Raw genomic sequence first — 26,805 nt, forward strand, 5'->3', positions numbered from 1 at the left:
TCAGGCCAGAGATGGGAAGCACTGTCTCTTCTACATCTGTGAACACCTTAGGGGAAGGGCAGGCCTACTGAAAACCGGCCGTTTCTAGTTATGGGATAGAAACGTTTGAGGTTCACTATAAGCAGAATCTATGACAATATTTTATTTCTACAAATACTCTGATGTCTAGTTTATTTTTTATTTTTTATTTTTTTTTAAAGATTTTATTTGTTTATTTGAGAGAGAGAATGAGATAGAGAGAGCACGAGAGGGGGGAGGGTCAGAGGGAGAAGCAGACTCCCTGCCGAGCAGGGAGCCCGATGAGGGACTCGATCCCGGGACTCCAGGATCATGACCCGAGCTGAAGGCAGTCGCTTAACCAACTGAGCCACCCAGGCGCCCTGATGTCTAGTTTATTTTAAATGTTAACTTCCTTTATATTCTTTCAGAATGCTGTTTCAATGTATTGCCGATTGGGCTTTGCCCATAAGAAGGGACAAGTAATAAATCTGGATCAGCTTCACTCATCATGGAGGAATGTTCCATCCGTAAACAGATTAAAGTAACTCATTTATTCAGTATGAGATATTAGAGTTTCCTTTTGAAAAAAACATTGTTTTATGTTCAAAAATTTTCCTTATCAACCTGTCAGTTGAGGTGAACCCTGGATATTAGTGGTTTTTAATCTTTTTTTGTGTGATGAATCGTTTTTAGAATCTGATGAAAACAAGAACCCTTTCCCCAGAGAAAAGTACATTAGAGTATTTTACATACAGCTTTAAACAGTTCTTAGATTCCCTGGAGCCTATCCGTGGGTCTTGGTTAAGAACCGTTGCTGTATGTGGGCAGAGCATTTTGGGGCTATGTTTCAGTTTGGGGCTTGAACATGACTGGACTGGGTGGGTATTCATAATTAGCGTGCTGACTTCCGTAGCTATTTTTATGTAAGATATAATTTGTATGATTTTTAAAACGTGGATGTATTCTTCATTTAATAGGAGTACTTTAGATCCACAAAAGATGCTGCTGTCATGGGATGGTGGGGAAAGTAGGAGTCCCGTACAAGAAGCTTCATCAGCTACTGACACGGATACAAACAGTCAAGAAGATCCAGGTTAGCAGTTACTCAGTTTAATTTAGAGTCTGTGTATAGTTATGCCATGTGTCTATACGGACCCTCACAGAGTGAACTCGACTTTGTTCTTGATATCATTCGATACGCAGTCTTTGAGTACTTAGCCATATGCTAGGCCTTGAATATGGTACCTTCCTTCTGAGAATTAAGTCTAGGGAGAGAGAAGGCAGTATAATCACAAAAACCCACAACAGTGTGACAAGTGTTTGGTGCTTGGGGGGAGCAAAGGGGACGAGCTCTCTTGTTGCCTTAGAGATTTGGGAAGCCTTCGCGGAGAAGATGATAACTGGGCTGAGAATGAATAAGAGCTTGCCAGCTGGTGGGTGAGGGAAGGCCTCAGCACGGGCTAAGCACAAAGGGAGGCAAAGCATAGTGCAAGAGGGGGCTACACGTGGTTTCATGTTGGCCCGGGGGAAAGGGGCACTGCCTGGGCTCCTGTTCTTGCCCCAGGCTCTTACCCGAGCCAAGTGACTTGTCTGCAGAGGCTGGCTTGTCTTAGTGTTCTGATAGTTACCAAGGCTTGGTTTATTACTGGTTTTCAAGGAATTTACCACAAGAATGAGTACTTAAAAACAATTTTTTCTTAACTTTCTCTGGTGGAGATAGGTAGGACTGAGGCCCCTTAGGACTATAGAATTGCTTATAGTAGGTTTAGTACTTTTCAGGTATTAAATCAAGTTGAAATGCAATTCTTTCTCAGTCCAAATGGTACGTGAAGAATAATTTTCATTGGCTGGATTTTAAATTACAATTTTTTCTTTTTTTCCAGCTGACACAGCCAGTGTAAGCAGTTTGAGTTTATCTACAGGATATACGAAGCGTATTGCTTTTCTATTTGACTCAACTCTTACTGCCTTTTTAATGATGGGAAATCTTTCACCAGTAAGTCAAATTCTTGCTTAAATATGGCAGTGTGTAAAGATTAGATGTAAAACAGTTCATGCTTTGAGATCCTTTTTTTAAGTACTGGATTTATTCCTGAAAACACAAAATGCAACTGTCTTTGTTTTGTATTCCTTAGAGGAGTATAGTAACTTTTTAGTGAGGGTTAGCCTCACACCTCAATCTTTAACTTTGATTATGTTGGAAAGCATAATAGAAATATAAGATGTTACGTGTCCTATAAAAAGAGAAAATTAGAACTTACTCATAATAGACTTGTATAAGGTTTTAAGATCCATTTTAGTTTTTTTGTTTTTGTTTCTTTATGCCAGAACTTGAAAAGTCATGCGGTCACAATGTTTGAAGTTGGCAAACTCTCAGATGAGTCTCTGGACAGCTTTCTTATAGAACTAGAGAAGGTAAATCTGGGTTGCTCATTATGGGATGTCAGGGCATTTGGTACCGTCTGATGTATTCTTGCTTATTCCTACCTCATTCCTCACCTTAAAACTGCAGTGGTCATTTACACTTAAAAATACTGAGTGGATGAACAGATTTTGTGATTTACAAAGTGGTTTGTGGACCTTAGCTATCACTTAGCATGATTTGGTTTAATGAAATGGGGTATGGTGGAGCGCCTGGGTGGCTCATTCGGTTAAGCATCTGTCTTCGGCTGGGATCGAGCCCTGCATCCCTCTGCCTCTGCCTGCTGTACCCCCTGCTTGTGCTCTCTCTCGATAGCTCTCTCTCTGTGTCAAGTAAGTAAAATTTAAAAAAAAAATGGGGTATAGAAATAGTCTATGTAAGTTTTTAAATTACATTCTTCTAAAATAGCTTTTGATTTTTTTTTTTTTTTTTGGTATGACTCTCTTAAGATCTCCTCTTCAGTTTTATTTGAAGTTTTTGTTCTCCTTGTCTTAAATCTGGAGCAGTGTCCCTGGGTACCATATTTATGTCCACTCTCACTATCCCCTTTAGCATCTTGAAGACTTCAGCCATATTTGCTCTTAGGCATCTCTCACCTGCCCCCCTCCCCCCCAATGAAAATAGCCCTACTTGTCCTTAGCTCTAAATCTTGATTGTCCTTCATGGTTTTTCCTGTTTTTTTTTGTGGGTTTCTTTTTGTTGTCTGCTGTTTATGCTAATAGTTTGTGTGCTGAATCTCTTCTTTGACTAATAATTTTGTACCTTTCGTGCTTTAGTGTTGAACTCTGTATCTTACATGTGCTACTTTGAGGATTTTTGATGATTTCATCAACCTCTTTATATTTAAAAAAAAAAACCCATAACATTTGTTGACTCTTCCTTCTCCATAGGATTTTCTGTTTGATAAGGCAGAATTATAGTTGAGATAATCCTTGCTATTAATTGGTCTCTTTCATTTTTACCTTTATATATCCATTATTCCCTCATTGCTTTTAATATCTTGTTAATTCCATTTCTCATATATTGTGTATCATGTTTTGCCAATAAATTTTTTATTTTCTAGCACATTTTAAGTTCAGTTTTCCTGATTTTTATTTTTCTCACCTCAACTAGTCTTTTTTCATGTGTAGCAAATTAGATGATCACTTTATTCTTTAGATATCTGTATCCTTTTGTGCCACATAGCCATTCTTGGGAAAGCGTTTTAGTCTGAAGTTTAGTTGTTTAAAAATAGTTTCTTAGCTATTTTTTAAGAAGCCTTGTCTTGATTAAGCTTAATTGGTTGATCTTATTTTTTTATAAGATTTTATTTGAGATAGAGCGAGCGAGAGAGAGAGAGAGAGCATGGACAGGGGGTGGGGCAGAGGGAGAGGGAGAAGCAGGCTCCCCCTTGAGCAGGGACCCTAAGATCATGACCTGAGCCGAAGGCCAACACTTCAGTGACTGAGCCACCCAGGTACCCAGTTGATCTTATTTTTTAATGCCAATCTAATTTAGTCATTTTCCCCTACAGACCTTTCTTTTCCATTTCCTGTGTTGTTTCTGGGATGTATGTATGTTTACATATTAAAGAAGTACCTGACTCGGTGTCAGAAGAGCATGCGTTAAAATGTAAGGCCAGTGAGCACAGGGGTTTTGTCCACTAGTCTGTCCCTGCATCCCATACAGGTCATACCTAGCACTTAATAGGGACTCGGTGAACCCTTTTTAAATGAATTTAAGCTGTATATTCAGTAGTGTTGAAACAGCTATGTTGAAACACATACTCTGTTGTCCCTTGCAGCCAGTGATACAGAACTGTGGACATGGTGATGAGAATTAGAAGCATAATTGGTGACCATGGATTGGAGTACTTTTCTGGATGAAGCAGAATATAGATTTTAGCTTTTTTTTTTTTTAAGCACCCTATTTGAATCATACGTGGGAGGTATAATTTATATATAATGGTTTAATTTAGCATTATTTGGTTGCTTAAAATTGTTAGTTTTACTTACTGGGATAATTTCTGTCATCTTCAAAGATGTATTCAAATGGAAACTCAACCGAGATTTAGGTTAAGATTTGTTTCAGTATTGCCTGGACAAATTTTTGGTGTACTGATTCTTAATAATGTCTTAATGTCTGTACTATATGGCTATTATATATTAGGATGAACGGTTTGAGACTGGTATTGCAAAATTTATTTTCTCTTGGTTTAGGTTCAGAGCACTGGTGAAGGAGAAGCACAGAGATATTTTGATCATGCACTTACTCTGAGAAACACAATATTGTTTCTGCGTCATAATAAAGATCTAGTTGCGCAAACTGCACAGCCAGACCAACCCAATTATGGTATGATAAATGTCCTTGATTTTGAAGACATGACTCTATGGAACTTCTTTCTAAGAAATTAAACAGGTCATGCTCGCTTATTTAATCATTGCTTAATGCATTTTGTGTAGATGGCATATCGAATTTGCAACTAGGGGCTTGTTTTGTGACTTTGCTCGTCAACTCTTTTTTTTTTTTTTAAGATTTTATTTATTTATTTGACAGAGAACGCGAGAGAGGGAACACAAGCAGGGGGAGTGGGAGAGGGAGAAGCAGGCTTCCTGCTGAGCAGGGAGCCCGATGCAGGGCTGGATCCCAGGACCTGGGACCATGACCTGAGCCGAAGGCAGACGCTTAACGACTGAGCCGCCCAGGCACCCGATTGTCAACTCTTTCTTATTTTACTTTTTCTCCTTTCTTACGTGCCACTGACATTTGTAGTATCTCAATCTGCTTAGTACCTACAAAAATGGTTGGAGTGTTAACTTGTTTAAGTGGCTGGATGGCATTTAGAACAGGCCTCAGTTTGAGGGGTGAACAAAGCCAAAATTTAGTTGATTTAGGAAGCATGACATTTCCTGAATGAAAGATTACATTGTATAAAAAGAATAAGCAGGAGCTTCTGATTGAAATGCTGTTGTAATATTTACTGAAGTATTTTACTTTAAAAAAAAAGAGAACAGAGAAACTTTTTAAAGAGTAAAAGAAAGAAGACAGTGGCAGTTTTAATCTGTGATGAACCCTAATGTGGCTCTTGCCCTGGTGTGCACTCTTGGGTGTGGGATAGATCGGGGGGGTGGTTCCCAAACTCTGGCTCAATGGACGGTAGGTCCTGAGTAGGGCAGTGCCACCCAGGAATGCATGTTTTTAAAAAGATGACATGGTTTGGGCACCAAAAGAAGAGCGTTTGGCTCCAGTCCTCGCTCATTCACAAGAGCTGCATCTTGCAACTCCGTGAATTCTTAGCACCATGAGAACATTGAATGTCACTCATTCTTTCATTTACTTAAAAGTTCTATTTTTCTGGCCAAGAACCATTGGTTTCTGAGTCATATCCATTTTCATTCTAATTCTTTCACCAGCATCTGGCTTTCTTTTCAGCCCAATTTAAACATTTAAGGATGGAATCAGTTGTCACTTCACAAAAGTGGTCGCAGAGGTGAGGGCAACTGGGTAGTTGAGCTGAGTGAAGCTGGACACACTCAGTTTCTCGTGACTGGCTTCTTCAGCCCTAGCATATCAGGGTCAGAGTCTTACTTTAGCAGAATTAGGACTGATTCCATGCTGGGGCTCTTTCTGAGATTATTCATAAGTAGTTAACAACTGAGAATATTAAGTCAGCAAGTGCCAAGAGGCCAAACCACTTATTCATAAGCATTCGATAATAGTAACCATTCGTTGGCTACCGAGTAGATCATGTGACCTAAGCAATGAGCAACACAATCTTGAAGATGTCTTTGTATGTAAAAATTCTGAAATTACTGGGACTTTTAGTGACTTTGGGAGATAATGGGTTAGAATATTTGAAATACTCTGTTAGAGACGTCTTGAAATATGCTATTCTTTCCTGCCCATCATGGCGTCCAAGAATGTTAGTGCTAGGACCAGGCAAGTGTAACTCATTTTATACGTAAAGAAATCGAAGTTTGTCTTGGTCAGGTCTCCTGCCCATTTAGTCATAATGGCCATATGATTAGTCAGTGGAAGAGATGGGACTTAAATCCATGTTTCTTGAAAATAAATTTTTTTTTTTGCTCTATCCCTTTTTATTATCTTCTCTTGAACCTTAGACTTTTTATTGATTCATTCATAAGCAATCTATTGCTTAGTAGTCTGGACTAAACTTTGTTTTTCACCGTGAATAGTCTATGTACCAAAAAGTTAAAGTTGAACGAAAAACCTCAACCTTATCTGTATGAAAGTAGTTAAGTATTATTCTAACTTTTGAGGTTGGTTTGATAGTTGACTGTTTTTGGTACCAGTTAGATCTTTCATTTCTCACTAAGATTTTTTTTATCTGACATTTTTTCACTCATGGTTGTGATTTCTCAGTTTTATTAAATTTGTTCTTGATTTGTTGTATATGATCAAGCATAAATTTCTCTAGTCTTTTTTTTTTTTTTAAAGATTTTATTTATTTATTCGAGAGAGAGATTGTGCATGAGCAGGGTGAGGGGCAGAGGGAGAAGCAGGCTCCCTGCAGAGCAGGGAGCCTGACACGGGGCTCAGTCCCAGGACCGTGGGATCATGACCTGAGCTGAAGGTAGACACTTAACCGACTGAGCCACCCAGGCGCCCTTTCTCTAGTCTTTATAGAATTTTTCCCCTTCTCTCCTTTTCCTAAGCCACCTGCTCAACTCTCATTTTATTTCAAAATGAACCTCATATCTGGCTCCAGCCAGACCTGTCTTACAGCCGCGTCTCGTTCTCCTGTCCCACCTGGTTGGCCGGCTGTGTGTAACAGAAGCTCTTCCTGACGTCTGTATGACTCTCTCTCCTCCGTTATCAACATTTTATTTGGAAATATTTTAAATTTACAAAAAAAATTTTAAGAATTTAAGAATAGTATAATTACTTTTAACCCAGAATTTGGGAGTAAGTTGCGTATCATGGTCTTTCTCCACAAAACTGTTCAGGATACATTTCTTAAGAATAGGGCTATTCCCTGACATCAACTTCGGAAGATTTAATATTGAAAAAGTAGCCTGCCATTCGTATTCCAGTTTATTAGTTGACCTAGTAATGTCCTTAATAGCATTTTTTCCCCCTCAAGTGCAGGATCTAGTTTAAGATCTGATACTACATTAAATTGTCATGTCTCCGTTATTCTGGAGCAAATCTGTAAGCTTTTTTTGTCCTTTATGACATTCTTATTTTTTAAGAATATTGTCCCTTTTTGTTGGTTTTACTAGAAAGTTTCTCACGTTGGGTATGTGTGATGTTTTGTTGTGATTAGGTTCGGGTTATGCACTCAAGTCCAGAGTATTACCTAAGTAACGTCATGTTTTTCTAAGGGTATGACATTCGGAGGCATGTGATTTCCATCTGTCCCCCGTTGTGATGTTAGTTTTGATCACCCAGTTAATGTGTTTTTGATTTTTCTACTATATAGTTAAATATTCTCCCCACCTGCAGTGACTAAGTAATCTGTGGGCAGATACTTTCAGACCATGCACATACCCTATTCCTCATCAATCTCTCCCCCCAGATGGAGCGTCCAGTGGTGGTCCTGCCTGAACCATTCTTTACTTTGATGGTTGTAAATTGATCATTTTTTCCAACTCCAGTTCTTTCAGTAACAGTCGGGACTAGGCATTCTTTTATATTCTCAGTATGGATTGATGAATTCCTGTTTTTTCCAGTGGCTTATAATTAGTCACTGCTCTCCCTTAATTATTTGTGTGCTATACTTGTCTCCGATTTTGCCAGTAGGATTCCCTTCAAGCTGTCTCCAGTTTCCTTGTGCCATGCCTCCATCTTTTAAAAAAATCCTTACTTTTGGAGAAGTTCTTTACTTTCTGGCAAAACAGTCATCTCTTGTACTTCTGTCTCAGTCTTGGAATCAGCCTCTTCTCCTAGGAGCCTGGTTTCTTTTACTAGAATATGGTATTAAAGACCAAAGTCCTGGGGCTAGTTGTGCTCAGTGCTTCTGGGCCCTTCCAGCAGGCCATATTTTTTTTTGATTCATTCTTGCTTGAGGGGGAGATGGGCTAACTTGGGCTCCTGATGTTTCAGCCTTACCTATCTTTTTTAGAGAACCAATAGGACTGGTATTTTCTGAAAGGGTTAAGAACGGGAACACTGAAAATCTGGTACATGCTGAGGGAGTTCCTGCTTTATGGACCTGTAGACTTGGGCATATATTGTTAATGAGGAACTCTTGTTCCTGTGCCAGATTCTGAACTTGGCCGTGAAGCTCTTTGCAGAAATCGGGGGAGGCCAGGACACGGCTTTTTTGTGGCATGTAGGTCTTCATAATATGCCACTGCCCAGGAGTGGCTGGGGATAGAGAGGAAGTAAGGTAGAGCAAACACATATTTCTAATGTAAAAGGAACACCAGTAGACCATTATCTTCCTAGGTCAGGGAATAAAGACTGTTAGCTTTAAATCTTAAAGTGTCTTCGTGGTTTCCGAGGGAATTTGGCACTTTATTAATAGAGATACTCTGTCTTTTGAAACAATATTTAAACACCAAGGCAGTTACCAATAATTTGTCTTAGACATTGCTGTTCCACCTTGTCAGTCTTTCAGCCTACCTATATGCTTGCTCATAATTCAGGTTTTCCTCTGGATCTGTTGCGCTGTGAGAGCCTTCTTGGTTTGGACCCTGCAACTTGCAGCCGAGTTCTAAACAAAAATTACACACTGCTCGTGTCCATGGCTCCTCTCACCAATGAAATCAGGCCCGTGAGCAGCTGCACCCCTCAGGTAAGGAGCCACTTGGAGCACTACGAGTGGTGTCCTTTCACACTTCCTTGTGGTGACCTGAAGAAGAGGTTTACCGGTTTGATTGTGTTATTTCTCAATTTGCAGATGCCAAATATTGGAATCAGTAACTCAGAAAGCAAGTTTGTATTTTATGCTGTTGTAAGATGCTCAGCTTGTGATACAGAATTGGTGTGTTTTACTCATGTATCATCTAGTGACTTGTGACACATTGAAATTTTCTTGATGAATGCAGTATTTTATTATTTTTTAAAGATTTTATTTGAGAGAGAATGCGAGTATGAGTGGGGAGAGGGGTAGAAGGAGAGAGAGATTCTCCAGCAGACTCTGCACTGAGCATGGAGCCTAACATGGGGCTCAGTCTCAGGATCCTGAGATCATGACTTGAGCTGAAACCAAGAGTCAGTCGCTAAATCTCCTGAGCCACCCAGGCGCTACATTGATGACTGCAGTATTGTATTGTATTTTATTTATTTTATTTTTTTAAAGATTTTATTTATTTATTTGACACAGAGAGAGAGAGAGCTAGAGAGGGAACACAAGCAGGGGGAGTGGGAGAGGGAGAAGCAGGCTCCTGGCTGAGCAGGGAGCCTGATGCGGGGCTCGATCCCAGGACCCTGGGATCATGACCTGAGCCGAAGGACTGCAGTATTTTAAAGAGAATGTTTTAGATGCTCTAGGAAGGAAGCCTGGATTGCCTTCAGGAATAAAGTCAATTTAATTAGGAAAAAGAAAATGTCTTAGAGGTGGGTCTTTGTTTGCTAAATAAACCGGAAAGGAAAGATTGTGCTTGAAAACTAGAACTCTAGGTATCTCAGAATTGACTTATGAACATTACAGCTCATCTTTTTTAAAAATAAATTCGGTTGTGTATTTGTGTACTTAGCAAGGACATTGTGGCCTTGTACCATTTTCAGAGAGTGGGGATCATGTTGCTGTTCTTCAGTGCTACATCCTGCCTGGTCTCCTAGATGTGCAAGGTTAATGGTGTAGAAGAAAGGAAGGGATCCTTGTACAAGGTTGATTTTATTGCTGTGCTCTTCTGGCTGCCTTAATGAGCATACCTCTCACACCCCCAAATTTGTCCTCTGTTCAGTAGGTGTGGTTATAGGTTGGCATTTACCAACATTTTAAAAAATTATTCTTCGTGTGCTCCCCCCGCAACCACATATACATACTTCCTCCCATTCTGTAACATGACTTCTAGGCATAGTAGGATTCCATGAACTGAATGAATGGTAAGATGGATGGAAGGTTCAATAGCCCCTTTTGTGAAAAATCACATGTGATTAATGACAGTAACTAGCACTTTGAAATAGAGCTTATTATATGACAGGTGCTGTTTTAAACCTTTTTGAACAAACTTGTAAGCTTGTGTCTTTACAAGGTAGATGTTTTATGGCCGCATTACAGAAGAGCAAAGTGAGGCACAGAGAGTGTAAGTGACCTTCTTGAGATGATACGGCTTAGGGGACAAAGCCAAGATTCAAACCTTGGTGTTCTGCTCCAGAGTCCATTCTCGCAATTGCATAAGACGTGCTTTCTCAGTTCTAGGATAAAATTGAAACTGTTTGAATGGAGCATTTGAAATTTATTTTCATAAGGATAATAGCAATTAACATTTATGTGCGGCAGTAGCTGTTTGTAAGACCATTCTTGGTCCCTTGTGAAATTTGGCTGCTTTAGCTAAGTATTACAACTTTCTCTTCCCCGTTTTGTGATCACAGCATATTGGACCAGCTATCCCAGAAGTCAGTTCTGTCTGGTTTAAACTGTACATTTACTACATCACTGGGCAAGGACCACCATCTCTTTTACTGTCCAAAGGTACAAGACTTCGAAAATTGCCAGATATATTTCAGGTACGTTGTGTGAACCGTGTTTCTTTCTTTCTTTCTTTTTGAGGAGGGTAGAAATTGGTAAGCAGCATTATAGTGACCTTCTTAAATTTTTTTTTTTTTTTTACATCTCTAAATGCCGTTTTATTCATCTTTTATTCATTTTTCCCCCTAGGGTTATGATCGATTACTCATAACATCTTGGGGTCATGATCCTGGGGTAGTTCCTACGTCGAATGTGCTCACGATGTTGAATGATGCTTTGACACATTCGGCAGTTTTGATTCAGGTACCGTTGCTTTATTTGAAACAACCAATTTTGGATTTTGATTTTGAAGATTATAATTTTTCTAGCTTTCTGCCGAGTCGCAGTCAGATGTCAGTAATTTGAAATTTGTAAAGCTGAAATGCAAGGGATCAGCTGTGGGTTTTTGTCCTGGCCTTTGTCTGGCAGTGTGGGAATCGCAGAAACAACATGGACTTTGGAGTTAGACCCAGCCTTGAATTCCAGCTCCTCTTTTGCTGCCCATGTGGCTGTACTTACAGGAGTTCTGTTGAACTAGAATTCACATAGCATACAGTCCACCAATTTACATCGTACCAACTCTGTGATTTTTAGTGTGGGCGCAGGTATCCACAGCCATCTCCATGCTCATTTTAGAACATTTTCATCACCTCATAACTCCTTAACGCTTAGCTCTCACTCTCCTATTCCCCAGCCCTAAACAACGCTGATCTACTTGGCTCTCTCTCTAGAATGCTGATTCTGGGCATTTCACATACATGGAGTTACGTGATATGTGGTCTTTTGTCACTGACCTCTTTCACTTCGTAGAGTGTTTTTGAGGCTCATCATGTTGTAGTGTGCATCAGTCCATCACGAATCAGTACTGCATTCCTTTTTAAGGCCAAATAAGAGTCCGTTGTGTGAGTAGACCACATTTTGTATTTCCATCCATTGCTGATGTGGGTTTCCACCTTTTGGCCATTATGAATAATAGTAATCACTGCTATAAATGGTCATTTATAGGTTTTTGTGTGGCCGTGCTATCATTTCGGTATGTGGCTAGGGGTGGAAATGCTGGATCATATAGTAATTCCATGTGCAGCTGTTTAAGGAACTTGCAGACTGTTTTCCAGAGTGGCTACACCATTTTACATTCCCACCAGCACTTGGTATTATCTGACTTGTTTTATTATAACCCTCCTAGGGTATGAAGCGGTATCTCATTGTGGTTTTGATTTGTATTTTCCTGATGCCTAATGATGGTGAGCCTCTTTTCATGTGCTAATGAGCTGTGTGACATTTTGAAGATACTTCTCTTATACTTAGTTTCCCACCTGTAAAACGGAGATGGCAATATTTACTGTAGAGCAACAAAAAGTAATAGTAGCAGCTAATGATGAGATAAGCAGTTTGTCGTCCTAGGATTATAGAATGAAATAAGACTGTGTGAAGTGTGCAGCATGCTTTCTGCTTCATAGTAGGTTCTCAATAAAGATTTCACTAATTTATTCAACTAACAATCGTATGTGCCATATTCTGTGCTAATTAATGTGGATATACAAATAAGACACAGTCCCTGAGTTCAAGGGATTTAAGTCTGGTGGGAAATGTTGCATAAGCAGTTAGTTTCAGTTTTTTTGCTAAGTGCTGAATAGGATTATTTACAGTGTAACCATTAGAGAATAGTACCCAGTTCAGCCTTGAGGCAAGGAGAAAGGCTTGGGGGACACTCATCAGAGACAGTGAGACTCAGGCTGAGTATAGAAGGATGATACAGAAGAGAGCCAGGCCAGGCAGAAGGGTTAGCAGGAATAAATCTCTGGGCAGAGATTGTTTTTTTCTTTTTCTCCACTGCTACTTCCTTAGTACCTAGAACAGCACCTGGCTCAGAGTAGTTTCTCATGAGTGTTGATGTAGGCAGGCCCTGGAATGTAGTGTACCTTGACTGTTTTGCTACAGGGCTTAGACTGTACCCTGTAGAATGATAGCAGCCAGTACAAGGTACTGAGCAGGGGATTTCTGTGGTCAGTGTGTTTTGGGAGGATCAGCTTGGAGAGTATGCTACCCAAGTATGCTACCCCAACCAGTAGGGTAATAAGAAACCTGAAGCAAGAGGTCCAGTTAGGATTTAGTGTAGGAGTCCTGTCAAGAGGTGAGGACAGCCTAGATCAGGAAGTGGTAATAAGAACTGAAAGGAAAAAATGGATTCAAGAGTTATTACAAATTAAAATTAGTAGACTTGATCACATGTCTGAGAAGGATATGAGAAGAGGAAGAGAATGATTCCTGGGGTATTGGCTTGTGAAGGTAGAAGAATGGTGATATCACTACTTGAGAGACTAGAGGAGGAAGAGCTAGTCGATGGGGGTCAGCTGATGTGTTTGGTGCATGTTGAGTATAAGGTGCCTGGGGGATATTTGGATGGTGGAGCTATCTAATCGGTAATTGAAAATATTTTGAAATACAGACAAGAGTTGAACGGGAGACACTGACTTGAGTGTCTGCATCAGCACGTGAAGCCCCTTGAAACCATGGTTAGCGTACACGTTAGCCAGGAGGGAGGAACATGGAGGAGGGGTTCGTTGTAGGAGATGACGTAATGGAATGGGTTAGGTGTGGGCTTGAGTCCGTCTGCCTATATCCACATCTTGATTCTACCACTTCGTAGGGGTCTCGGGCGAGTTCAGTTGAATTCCTTTGCCTGCAAACTGGAAGTAATAACAGATCCTGTCTTTATAAGGTTGTTGAACTTGATGACCGAATTGCATAATCTGCATGAAATGGGTAGAGTCCTGTGCTTACCACCCAGGAAGGTCTCCCGAGATGTTCGCTGTGCCCTGGCAGTGGTAGGAGAAGCAGACAGAGGAGTTTCAGTGTTGGTTACAGAGTTCTGTTTTTGCTCAACAAGAATGCCTCCTTTAGTAAGTGGTATGGAAGAAATTCACCATGCTGGAACTTACAACAAAATTAAGAGTTTGATTAAAGCCGTGCTGTCATCATAACAGTCTTGATTAGGGTTTAAGTCGTAACTGTACCAACAAAGTAGAAGGGAGCTGTCCGAAGAAATATGTTCAGGTTGTTATATGAACCATCTTAATGAGTGCGATTTTTCTCTGAAATGATTTTTTTCTTTTATATCGGAGTACTTTGAATTTCAATAATGTATAGGTTTTTTTGAAAGGGAAAAATGTAGAGATTCCCAGTGTTAACTTAAATTTTCTATTAGAACAACACTAAGTGCACATAAACGTTCAATTCTTCATGCTCATTATTCTTACACCAAAACAAATTTGGGGATTTAAATACAAAAATACACTTTAAAACTAACAGAATTCAAATGAACATTAATTGAATGCAATGGCTAGAACTAAATTATTATGTGTAGCATGGGAGTGGAGTGGTTAGACTCAAGATTTTTCTTAATTTAATTTTTGAATTGATAGAACCTTCACATGATTCAGAAATAAAACACTATTAAAAGATGCACAAAGTATCACTGCACTTCTAACACTGTCTGCCCCATTCTCCTCATTTCTCCTCTGAATCAGATACACTTATTAGTTTCTACTATAGCCGTCTAGAATTTCTTATGCATGTGCGAGGCATGCGCGAGCCACAGCACAGTACCGTCCCATGCTTTTTTCACTTAGCAAGTGGAGACCTTTCTGTTTTAGTTCGTTGGGAGCTTCCTCTTTTTTTCTTTTTTTCTGCAGCTGCCTTGAAAATACATTCATTAATTTATTTAACCCTTATTGAGGGGCTTTTATAATTATATAATTTTGAATATGTGTCACGGAGTGCAGGTTTTTGAGTTTTGCATTCCCAGTTCATGGTACACCAGGTGATTGATGATGGGATTCTTTTACCACTTTCCTCTCTCAGAACTACACCTAACCCTCGCGTGAGTGTGCTTGATTTCAGTCTTCGCTTGTCTCACACCTCATGTACCTGTTAAATTGGCCTCTTTGTTTTTCATTAGCCATATGCTCCATTGGAGATAGGTGGCCTTATAAGTTAATATGCACTTAAGATGGTCTTTGCTTAGGCTGTTGAATCACAGATCTGTACTTCTGAAACAAATAATGCAATATATGTTAAGAAAAAAAAAAGATAGGAGGGGAAGAATGAAGGGGAGTAAATCGGAGGGGGAGACGAACCATGAGAGACGATGGACTCTGAAAAACAAACTGAGGGTTCTAGAGGGGAGGGAGGTGGGGGGATGGGTTAGCCTGGTGATGGGTATTAAAGAAGGCACATTCTGCATAGAGCACTGGGTGTTATGCACAAACAATGAATCATGGAACACTACATCAAAAACTAATGATGTAATGTATGGTGATTAACATAACAATAAAAAAATTTTAAAAAAATAGAAAAAAAAGATGGTCTTTGCTTGCTGGAGAAAAAAATAAATTGTTGAGAGCTTTTTAATGGAATATTAATGTAGGATATACCATCACATGGCATAGTCTCATTTATTGTTTGATTATCTGTTTGTTCTTGGAAATACAGGTTTCTTGTATACCTTTCAACTCTGTTTCTTCATGTTTAGGGACATGGTTTGCATGGGATAGGAGAAACTGTCCACATACCATTTCCATTTGATGAAACAGAACTACAAGGAGGTATCTTACTTTTGAATTATATCTATTTGACCTCTTTATCATTAATCTTTGTCAGTAGTTTGGTAGAAAACATAGGAAGTGAATTCTTAAAATTCTTAAGTTCTAGGGTCTTAACATGCTTTTAAAAGAGTATTAGCAAAGATGGGGGCGCCTGGGTGGCTCAGATTGTTAAGTGTCTGCCTTCGGCTCAGGTCATGTTCCCAGGGTCCTGGGATCGAGTCTCGCATCGGGCTCCCTGCTCCTTGGGAGCCTGCTTCTCTCTCTGTCTCTCTCTCATGAATAGATAAATAAAATCTTAAAAAAAAAAAGTTACCTGATTAAAACTGATGTATATTCATATAGCACTTGTATTTCCCACTTCATGTAAAACTGCTGTTCTATAATCTTACGTTTCTGGTTCTTAAAGAAGAGCCACATTGCTTGAATATTTAGAGGGCTGTGAATGGTTCAAGTAATCTAACTTAGGTTGATTTATATAAGAACTTAATGTTCTTCTAAAATGATAGTCACCACTCTCCCTGACTCCCCCCAAAGTAGGGAAAAAGGAAGGTTTTTAAAATACTTTTTTCCTCCTCACATAGCTAGAATGCAGAAGCCTTGCATTTGAAATTCAGTTCTCTCTTTTGCCTGTTGTGAATAAATGTGCATGAAATTTGGAGATGAATTTTCTCTTCCAAAAAACAGCCCCTTTTTCAGAAATAAGTACTTCTCTGCAATTAAAATTTGCTATTTAATCCTTTGACACTTTATAAATTCTGTGGGAAAAATATTTGTTCACCTGAAGATACAGGCTAGGGACAATAGGATCTTAAAATGTATAAAATCTCAAAAACTGATTAATAGATCTCTTGCCTTGGGAGATTATTGTGTGAATTATAGAAGAAAGGAATCTTCGTATTTGAGTATAAAGCGTCTTTCTGTTCATAAGTTCACCTATTTATGAGGACTTGCACTAAAATTTAATTTATTAAGGATATAATTTCAAGTGCATTTTTAACTTTAGTTTCAATAGGAATAATTTTACTTTTAAAAATTTCTCAAAAATATGGTGTGTATTTAATACATTTCCTGGCAGAAGCCCAACAAGTAAGCACTTGAGGCAGAATAGAACCACAAAGAGAAGCCTAGAGAATTTGCCCCTGACTGGTCCTATTTGCTTGCTTAGCAGTTAATGTGTTTTGATACAATAAATGCCTCCTGAAGGCTGTAAATAATACGTGTACACCATCCTTTCACATTCACAGGTGGTTCTTTGTTGGAATCATTGTTGATAGATTAAAGTATAAAAGTAGTTCTAAGAATTGCTTAATAAAAGTATATTTACATTTTTGATGTTGCGTTATAAGACTGTTTACTTATAATGTGATGTCAATCTTCATCCTTAGAGTTTACTCGTGTCAATATGGGTGTTCATAAAGCATTGCAAATATTAAGGAACAAAGTGGACTTGCAGCATTTTTGTGGATATGTCACCATGTTGAATGCTTCTAGCCAACTTGCAAGCAGAAAACTCAGTGACGCTTCTGATGAGCGAGGTCAGCCAACAATTAAGATCATTGTATGGAGTTGATCGCAATCTTAACACTTAAGAAGCAGGGAGACTTTTGTGGGGATGTTGAATTATTTAATACTTGGTATTTTTTCACTAAGGTGAGAAAATATTCTGTGACATCATTTGGACAAGTATCAGTTGTTCGGATGGAGAAAATACTAAGTGCCCAGCTAACTGGGTGCTGGCCTGGGGTTGGAGTACAGAATGGCTGTGGGGTGTTAGCCCTTGACTGTCATCTCCGTTTCTGTGGGCTTTCAGTTAAGTTCTTTTGTGGAATGATGGCTTCAGAACTTCAGTCTCTGTCTAAAAACGTTTCTAAAGTAGAATGAACAGTTTTTCCGGTTGAACCTTTCTCTGTAAAAGGCACCACTGTCTCAGGAACCCCAGCCTAGAATCTTATCTTTGTCTCTTCCTTCTTTTGCCACGCTGTCCATTTAGTTTCCACGTTCTGTGAAGTAGTCTTTAGAAATGTCTCTCATATCCTGTCTTCCCTTCTCTCCTTTTTAAATTCACCGTGACTGTCATGCTAGTCTGTGTCCCTTTCCTGCTCATTAGCCTTCCTGGCCTCATTCTCCTCCTTCCTGTCTCCAGCCCAGCCTGCATGTTGACAACAACTGATTTTCCTTTCTCTTTTTAATTAAAAAATGTATTTTCATGTCACCTTCTCCTGCTTACTGATTGTTTCTGCTCTGGCAGAATTTTGGCTTGTAGGCAGCTTTGGTGGCCGAGGTACCAGCAGCTCTGGTCCGTGACTCTAGGAAACCCTTCAGCTCAGACGTCTGTTGTTGATTGACGTCGATTCCCTGAGCCTCTTTGTGTGAAATCCTGAGTAAATATGATGGATTGCTCGCCATCCAGTGCATTGGATTGGGTCCCTTTGGGTTAAATATCCAGCCCTGGTCCTTTACTTTTGGCCAGAGGATCTGAGTAAAGTTTAACAGTTGCGTGCCACGTATCTCAGGGCATTTTCCAAACGGGGTGTAGGTTAGGCAGTCATTTCAAAGCATGTCTGCTACAGTCATGTTTTATTTCTTTCATCCCACAAACATTTATGGAGTACCCGGGTGCTCAGGTGCTGAAAGGATTGAAATTACTAAGACCTAAGGAATAAAAAAAAAAACCCTAGCAAGGGAGACAAGCCAGTGGATCAGCTTGCTGTGTAGTGTTAAAAGTCTGCGATAGAGCTTGGCATCAGCTTAATGCGCTACCATAGGACAGAGAAGGCGTATCTCAGCCCAACTGAGCTATCGGAGAAGGCTTCCTAGAGAAGGTAAAGTTTGAACTCAATTTTGAAAAGTGAGGATTTGGGTATATAAAAGATGTTTGTTTATTTGGAGGGTAGCAGCCTTTCAGGCAGAGAGAATCAGGCAATAGAGCAGCTCATCTTGGCCAAAAGAAAGAATTTGTTGGAAAATAGTAGAAAACGAGAGTAGAGAAGTAAGGTGAGGAGATCTTGGAGGATCTTATGTGCTGGAAGGTAGGAAGAGTCCAAGAATTTTGAAGAGAAATGACATAACCTGACTGCATGTTTCCATGGGGATAGAAGCGACTTCGGTGATGATCTAAGTGAAAGTCTGAACTTGAGTTCTGCCTGTTGAGTCATTTCCTTGGGTCCGGGTTTCACCACTTTGGCACTATTTACATTCTGAGCTGGATAATCCTTGTTGTGGGGGCCTGTCCCGTGCAATATAACATGTTTAGCATCCCTAGATATCAGTAGCATCCCTGTCCCCATTCATGACCTTTGCACCGGTCTCCAAACATTGTCAGAGGTCTCTTGGGGGTCAGGTTTGCCCCCTAGTTGGGAACAGTTGCTTTAGGCTGAAGACCCTTCGCTCTCCATCGTCATTCTTGTTGCTGGAAGTCTTCTCTTCCATTAGGGCTGGTGGACGACTTGTGCCAACTACGAGAATCCTAATACTGTGTATGTCCTTTCATTGCAAGGAGAACCTGACTTGGCTTCTGGCTCAGACGTAAATGGGAGTACAGAGTCTTTTGAAATGGTCATTGAGGAAGCAGCTATAGACTCGGCAGCAAAACAAAACTCTGGTAAGGCTTTAAGAATTATTTGCGGTTTTAGACTAGTCTCTGAGATTTAATAACTCTTCTGTTAAATCATTTGGATGTCATTTGTCTGTTCTGATTATCCATAATGGACCTTTTAATAAGTATTTACTAGGAAACATGTTTATATATGTAGAATAACAATGAAAGTGTTAGAAAAATATGACCTGAGAACAATGACTTTAGTTTCATTTAATTCTTTCATCTTGTCGATGTCTTGCAGTGTCTTTCTTTTGGTAAAAGGCCATTTTGAGCATCTGGTGAAAGCTATATACCTTGTCCCCAGAAGCATGTACATACTCAATAAAGATTCTTTCCCATTGCAGAGATTCTCTGACCCCCTCTAAATCCTCTCTCCTGCTAAGCCCATTGGTGGACCACAGGGGTGGGAGGAATCTGAAAATTTCTGGACATCTGTTAAGAAACCCTGGTCAGTCATAATATATGTAAACACATATGTGATTAATTAACTATATATCATTTTGTAGTTGCCACAGCAGAAGCAGATTGGGTTCCTCTTGAGCTGTGCTTTGGAATTCCATTGTTTAGTTCTGAATTAAATCGGAAAGTTTGTAGAAAAATTGCTACACATGGCCTTTGCAGAAAAGAGAGGTAAGGGTTTATGTTCACTGTCATCTTTTCATCCGCGAGACTTTTAGGCTGTCAGTTGCCACGTCTTATTTTCTTTTATTTCACACATGAGCATAGTAATTGCCTTGTGTTTATTTGTTGATTGAATAAAGATTGCTAGTTTAAGGGTTTACTGTATTTTTCAAAATTAAACTTCAGCATCTCAAAAATTGGACACATGCAAACATTGGGGGCACATATTTTGGTTAATTTTAATTATGTTAACTTAGTTACCAAGATTTGGTAAGAGTGTGATAAAATTAGTGTGCTTATACGAGGTTATGCCTAGTGTTTGTAGAACATTGCCCTTGTGCCCTTCTGTCCCTCTGAGCAAACACACACTCAAGTTATGTCATGTAAATAGCGATTATCTCTTTTGTTGGAATTATAGCTGAATTTCTAAATTTTTTTCAGTTTCCACGTTTTCTAAAATGAGCATATATTACTTATCAGAGGTGACATGGAGGTTTTATCTTGCATGCTGACTCTGATCCATTGGGAGCCATTGCTAAGAGGCAGTGTTGTAAAAGTTTTGCAACTGTTTAACAGAGAGGAATGTCCCTGAATCTGATTGTCGTGGCAGGGCGGCTGGGAGAGCTGATGTCCACAGGTCTCCTTGACTTCTTCATTTAAGAAAACAGAGTTGGATAATAAGTAATTCATTCAGTTGGCTTAATATACTTTATCAGAAGATTAAAAGTACTCAATTGACACATAATTTCAGTAATTCTCTGAAAGTCACCTACATGAATAAAAAAAGTAGGAATACTGTACAGCTTTAAAGTTGCCACCAGGGGCGCCTGGGTGGCTCAGTTGTTAAGCGTCTGCCTTCGGCTCAGGTCATGGTCCCAGGGTCCTGGGATCGAGCCCCTCACTGGGGCTCCCTGCTCCACGGGAAGCCTGCTTCTCCCTCTCCCACTCCCCCTGCTTGTGTTCCCTCTCTCGCTGTGTCTGTCTCTGTCAAATAAATAAATAAAATCTTTAAAAAAAATAAAAATAAAAAAAATAAAGTTGCCACCATAATTGTTACCAGTTTCCATATTTGAAAATTATTTGATTTCAGTGGGTTGATGTATAGTAAATCTGTCAGACTTTTTATCAGCGTGTATTTTAAAATTAATTTGGGTATTTGAAGTTTGTATCATAATCGTCATTTCTTCCTGAGTTTTCATTTTAAAAGTTCTCTTTCATTTAACATTTATGTATGCTAATAGTATAAGCTTTTCCTAACAGTAACTTCTCAGTTTTGGTTTTATACATGACTTTTTATTTCAAAATGGTCTTTTTAGGCACTATTAACACCCAGTTTTAATAATATTAAAACGGGCAGAGATTTCATTGACGAGAACCATTGAAATTTTAAAAAAATTTTTATGTGATTAATCAATGTATTTACATATATAAATGCATTTAAGATGCTGAAGTTAAACTCTTGTGAGATATTTGTTGTTGTCATGTTTGTTTTAAACTTTTTACCCCTGTTTTCCAGCCTTCGGAACCTCTTACATTCCAGTAGAAAACTCTCTCTACAAGTCCTTAACTTTGTTCACTCATTCCAGGTAACAAAACTCAAAAAAATGCAAATGCTGCTTGCATAGGGCTTTATAGGATTCAGAACACTTCCGTGTTTATCTTGGGCCTCTGCAGTAATGAAATAAGCATTAATTTTAATTCATAAATAAAGATGTTGAGATTTAGGAAGTTCATTTTCTTGTACATGATTTACTGGCCAGGTGAAGAGGGTCTAAAGCTGGAACTCTTTGTTTTATGCCAGTGCTTTATTCAGTAGAAATGTGGTAAGCATCTACTGTGGGCCATGTACCATGCTAGGTGCTGGTTTCTGGGTACGATACTCTTCCCTTAACTGCAGTGATTCTCGGTTGCTGACAGGGGGCTGTTTGTAGTGCAAGCCAGTGCTTCAGACCTTTTGTCTTCCCCACTCCCCCAGGGAAAGAAAGGATACTCTAGACAAACTTTTTTTTTTTGGACTGGAGTATTTCTGTTCAGAATATCTGCTCCAACGTTACAGTAGTGTGGAGTTTTGTTTCATTTATTTTTTCAATAAATACTTGGGTCTGCCCTATGCCAGACCCTTTACTACATGCCGGGGAAGAAGTGCTGTCCAAGGCACTAGTGGAGCTTATAATGATGTTTGAGACAGTAAATAGTCAAGTAAACATTGAATTATGTAAGTAATTACAGATTTCAGTAAGCACCTTGAAGGAGCCAAACTCCTTGGAATCTGATGGAATCCAAAGGGAGACCTGATTTAAATGGACAGAGATGATATATAAACTGAAATTTCCTAAGGGATGGAAAAGAGTATGCCATGCAGGGCTTAGTAGGAGCATGGGTCCTGGGTCGGGAAAACACTCTGTGTACAAGGAAACGAAAGAAGGCTGGTGTGGCAGAAGCCTCATGAAAGTGGGGGGGTTGGCGAGAGGTGAGGATGAAGAGCAGGGGAGGGCAGGGCCTTCCGGAGTATGGTAAACAATTTGTATTTTATGTTCGAGTGCAAAGAGGAATTATTGAAGACTTTTAAACAGGAATGACATTATTTCTGATTGACTGTTTTAAAAGATTAGTTACTGTTTGGAGAGCGGATTAAAAAGGGACAAGCATAGAAGCAAGACCAGTTCAGAGACCATGTGAGAGTTGTTGGTAGCTGAGCTCCCTTTTGAATTAAAAGTACCCCCAAATTTTGCATGTAACCATAATAAAAGTTTGCTTATTACCCGTATGTACTGTTATATCAATAAATTGTAAATATTATAAAACATACACAAAAATAGAAATTTTGTTAAGGGTGCAGTAATCAATATGGGATTTCTGAAATTTTTATAGTCCCATACCCCACTTTGGAGACCACTGGCCTCGACTATGGTGAATGAAGAAAGTAATTTGGGATACATGTTGGAGGTAGATTGCTAGAACCTGGCAGTTAATTCAATGTGAGAGAAAGATTGAGGGTGAAAGGAAGGGAGGAGTCAGGCATGATTCTCCAGTTTCTGGACTAGCTCGGTGTGTAGAGTAGGAAGGACGGGAGGAGCTTGGAGGGTGAAGGTTGGGGACATGGTGGTAGGTGTGGAATGAATGGTGAAACGCCCAAGAGCCGATGCCAGGTAGGTGGGTGTGTGAGCCTGGAGTCCTGGGGAAAGGTCTGCGCTCAACATGAGGATCTGAGAGCCCAGGAAGCCCATGGAGTGTTCTGGTGCTTGATGCTATATGAGGGGTTTTTAGAGATTAGGTCTAAGAATGAACGTTTGTCTTCTCTTACAGTCTCATGGCCCATTATTTCTATTTATTTCTAAGCACTTGTAGTCTGACTTGTGTTAGTCATTATCGCATGCGGTGATACCCTGCCGCTCACTGGTTATCTCGGCGTCTGTGAGGTAGATCTTCACGTCTCCCGCAGTGCCTTGCGAACCCTAAACATTTCTTGGGTCGTCAAAGTCCGTATTTATAATGAGCTGTATGAAGTGGTTTGGTAAAGTGTTGGTTATAGGATTTTTCTCCTGTTTCTTGGTCTTTTAGGAAGGTGCTTCAACCCTGGATGTTCCCACAGAGGCCAGCTTCTCCAGCGTGCTCTCACAGCCCTCCTGCGCCGAGATGGGAGTTCCACTTCCTGCAAAGAACTTAATATTTAAAGATGGCATCTTATCAGAATGGAGGGGACGGTCACCTTCCTCGCTTCTTACTGCTAATCTCCATTTGCAATAATTTGGTTCCACCATTTGTTGCTCACACTTCTGCCTTTTTTCTTTCTTAACATTAGCTTTATAGTGCCAGCCACTAAAAAGCATCGTGCTGCCGCAGTGCAATTCACGCTTCACCGATGTAAAAGGTTGGGGAACACGTTCGCGTTTTCTGAAGTTTTCCTCATTATTGCACCTCCTAATGCAACAAAGAGCTTTTTAGCAGTCTGCACTGTATTTTTTACCTTGAGACAATCTGCATTTCTTTTATAAGACTGAGGATATATACTTTATAGGCTTTATGATGACTGTTCTGTTTATAAGCAGTCACTATGAATATTGCAGTGGTAATTTTATATGTTAGTTTATCAAACATAAATCTTGTTTAATTTTATATTTTGTTACCTACTCTTTAGGGGATCACGGGAAGAGTCAGAACTCTTCCTCTGAAAAGGCTTCTTGGTACTTAAAGTAGCAAAACTATAAAACAATAAACATCCAGTTTTGAGAGAGGATACGATGGGGCATTAAGAATTTCTGTGGATGTCTGTAAATTATGCATATGAGTTGAACACTGTCGACGGTATGTAAATCAGCATAGTTATGTACAACTTAACCTTGATTTATAAAGGTCTCAACTCCCACTATGACTATACATTGACATCTCATGAGAAGCTTTGGGAAACATTCTATTTTTAAACCAACGTTTATATGTGGACTTCTGTTGTCACTCACTTCGGGCTTTATATTTTCATAGAGTCTTTATGGAAAAGTAGAATTTGTTTTCCATTCTTGTAATTGTGGCTGCTGTGTGTTTTCACCCACACTGACTTTTTGTTTAGTAGCTTTACCAGTGAATTGTTATGAAATCGAATTTGATGTTTTGAAACCAAGGATTGTGATTTTAGGTTAGAATTACATATTAGGGGCATTAAGGCTGTGTCTTCTGATCAAAAACACTTTGGTGATAAACCTACTTTGAAGACATTCTTGGGCAATCTGGATCTTAAATTTATGTGAAGAGTTTTGGAGGAACTGATCAAGAAAAGTTGAGTAATTTCAAAATGTTTCTTTAGTCATTGATTCTTTTAGATCTCAAATGGTAATTAGAATAATTGGAGTCACTTTCTAGATTTTGTAAGTTACCTTCCTTGGGAAGTTTGTGCAGTGTTATAAGTTTAGTGTAGCTCTTCTCATAGGATAATGGTTTGCTCGTTTAAAACTGTAACCAAACTAACTGGTCAGACAACATATATCTAAAACACTTAAAGCATTAGAAAATTTGGGAATGTTAGAACCTAAACATTTTTGCTGATAATTTTTGTTATTTATAGAACTGGTATTTGTGTATTTAACATACTTCTGGAAATACATGCCTTTCTTAAAACTGTTAACAGAACCATGCATTCAGTACCATGGCCTACCTATAGAATTGAGTATCTCAGAGCAGGTCACCTGTGGCACACACTCAGTGCTGTGTTTTGGGGTAAGTGCAGTAACATTTCCTTTTCTACTTTGTCTTATATGAGGTAGAAATCAAGTGTATGTTATAAATGTTTGTCTTATTATAAAAGGAAAAATACATACTAATATTAAAATAATTTCTTATGACTGTGAATCACTCATTTATTTTTCCAGTAATTGATACTGTACATTCCTAGTGCTGTTAGGTATGTATGTAACTTTTATAGTTTTTCAACAGAAAGTTGTAAGTATTTCACTTGATCAGGGCTCTTTAATCTCATTTTCATTTGCTTTGTTTATATCAGCTGTAGTTATTTTATTTATTCCTGTATTAACAATCTAAGCCTACTGTAATGACATGTACACTAATAAAGAATTGAATAATTTGTAGTTGCTGGCAGTGAACCCAGTTGGTAGTGAATTGAAAACTTAAAATATGGGAGTGATTTGCTGCTATATTTCCTTTGAGAGATAATGGAGGGAGAATTAGAACCTAATAGTGATCATGAATTTTAGGGAAAGTACTGGAAAAACAGGTGGACAACTCTGGTTTCTCCTGTGAATGAGGAAAGGTTCTGATTCCCAGTTGAAAACCTCTCGTACTTTTAAGGAGGAAGAATCTGCTTTTTCAAGCTGTTAGTAAAATGTGAAAGCTGCTTTTGTGCTTTGCTTTATGAATTTGGCTTTGTTTCATCCATATGTTAACTCATGGAAAGATGTATCTCCTAATCCTACAAGTGTTGATCGAATTCAACAAAACGTTAAATTTTAAGTGTAGACTTCGTTTGCCAAAGAAGACTTATGAAAGAATTTTAACATAATTTCATTTGGCTTTGTGCTACCTCCCCTTTCTTTTCTCCCCTTAATGTGCTTAAACCATGGGAAACATTCTTTAAAAGCCAAGAGAAAAATATCAGAAAGGGCACAGAATTTGGTATGGTACAGTTTCACCTCTCAGGTGGGTCTAAAGAAATGCAACTTTATGTCATTTAAAAACATACTGATTTTCTCGATTCCTTTCATTCTTTCATTTTAAATATGTAATCAGATGATTTTGTATTTGTTATTGGGGGGAATATCAGTTTCTTTTACTTAATGTTGTCAGTCTTCTCTGCCATTCATGTTTCTATTTTATGTTCAGTGTTTCAAATACAGTTTGTATTTAAAGATTTTAAAGTACCAAAATTCTGTAACTGAGTACAGTGGATTGTTTTCTGGTATGATGTTAATATTCTGGAACAAAATGTATAAAGTGTTGTCAATTTGATTATTGACACCTATAATATGTTTACAAATAAACTGTGGTGTTGATCAAATTACTGCAAAAATGTGTATATAATCTGTAAGTCCCTTTCTTCATATTAAATACAGCCATGCTTTCAGTGCTGTGGCTTTCCTATACTTTTCCTTAATGACCTTTTCATTTCAGATTTATAGGAAAGTTGCAAAGATAGTCCAGAGATGTTTCCTATACCCTTCCCCAAGCTTCCCGTAATGTTACCACCTTATAAACTATGGCATATCTGTCAAAACTCAGAAATTAATCTTAGGACAGTACTATTTACTATACTGTAGACTTTATTTGGTATTTATCTGTTTTACACTAATGTCCTTCTGCTGTTCCAGAATCCAGTCCAGGACCCCACATTGCATTTATGTAGTCATTGATGCCTCCTTTGTCTCTTCCAATCTCTGACAGTTTCTTAGTCTGTCATGACCTCAACACTATGAAGAGTACTGGTTATTTTGTA

The 26,805-nt window shown here is 38.9% G+C and overlaps 1 protein-coding gene across 3 annotated transcripts in view; it reads left to right on the forward strand.

Annotated features, from left to right (window-relative positions):
- The window catches only part of FAM91A1 (family with sequence similarity 91 member A1), a 43,133-nt gene extending 16,751 nt beyond the window's left edge, over window positions 1–26,382 (forward strand). Inside the window, exons 11-24 of one of the 3 annotated variants that reach the window (XM_073893180.1) lie at window positions 429–512; window positions 976–1,093; window positions 1,884–1,996; window positions 2,329–2,415; window positions 4,621–4,753; window positions 9,013–9,161; window positions 10,907–11,041; window positions 11,193–11,306; window positions 15,577–15,649; window positions 17,035–17,184; window positions 19,146–19,250; window positions 19,754–19,877; window positions 21,385–21,454; window positions 23,430–26,382. In XM_073893180.1, the coding sequence (XP_073749281.1) occupies window positions 429–512; window positions 976–1,093; window positions 1,884–1,996; window positions 2,329–2,415; window positions 4,621–4,753; window positions 9,013–9,161; window positions 10,907–11,041; window positions 11,193–11,306; window positions 15,577–15,649; window positions 17,035–17,184; window positions 19,146–19,250; window positions 19,754–19,877; window positions 21,385–21,454; window positions 23,430–23,615 (1,641 nt within the window). In that variant the 3' untranslated portion in view covers window positions 23,616–26,382. Of the gene's footprint in view, window positions 1–428; window positions 542–975; window positions 1,094–1,883; window positions 1,997–2,328; window positions 2,416–4,620; window positions 4,754–9,012; window positions 9,162–10,906; window positions 11,042–11,192; window positions 11,307–15,576; window positions 15,650–17,034; window positions 17,185–19,145; window positions 19,251–19,753; window positions 19,878–21,384; window positions 21,455–23,429 lie in introns of all 3 variants that reach the window. The other 2 variants (XM_025871077.2, XM_073893181.1) reach the window with 2 other exon arrangements.
- The last annotated feature ends 423 nt before the right edge of the window (window positions 26,383–26,805 follow it).

This window comes from Callorhinus ursinus, unplaced genomic scaffold (assembly GCF_003265705.2).
Source record: "Callorhinus ursinus isolate GAN/ISIS: 27379988/994484 unplaced genomic scaffold, GSC_fseal_2.0 scaffold5, whole genome shotgun sequence".
Lineage (NCBI taxonomy): Eukaryota > Metazoa > Chordata > Mammalia > Carnivora > Otariidae > Callorhinus > Callorhinus ursinus.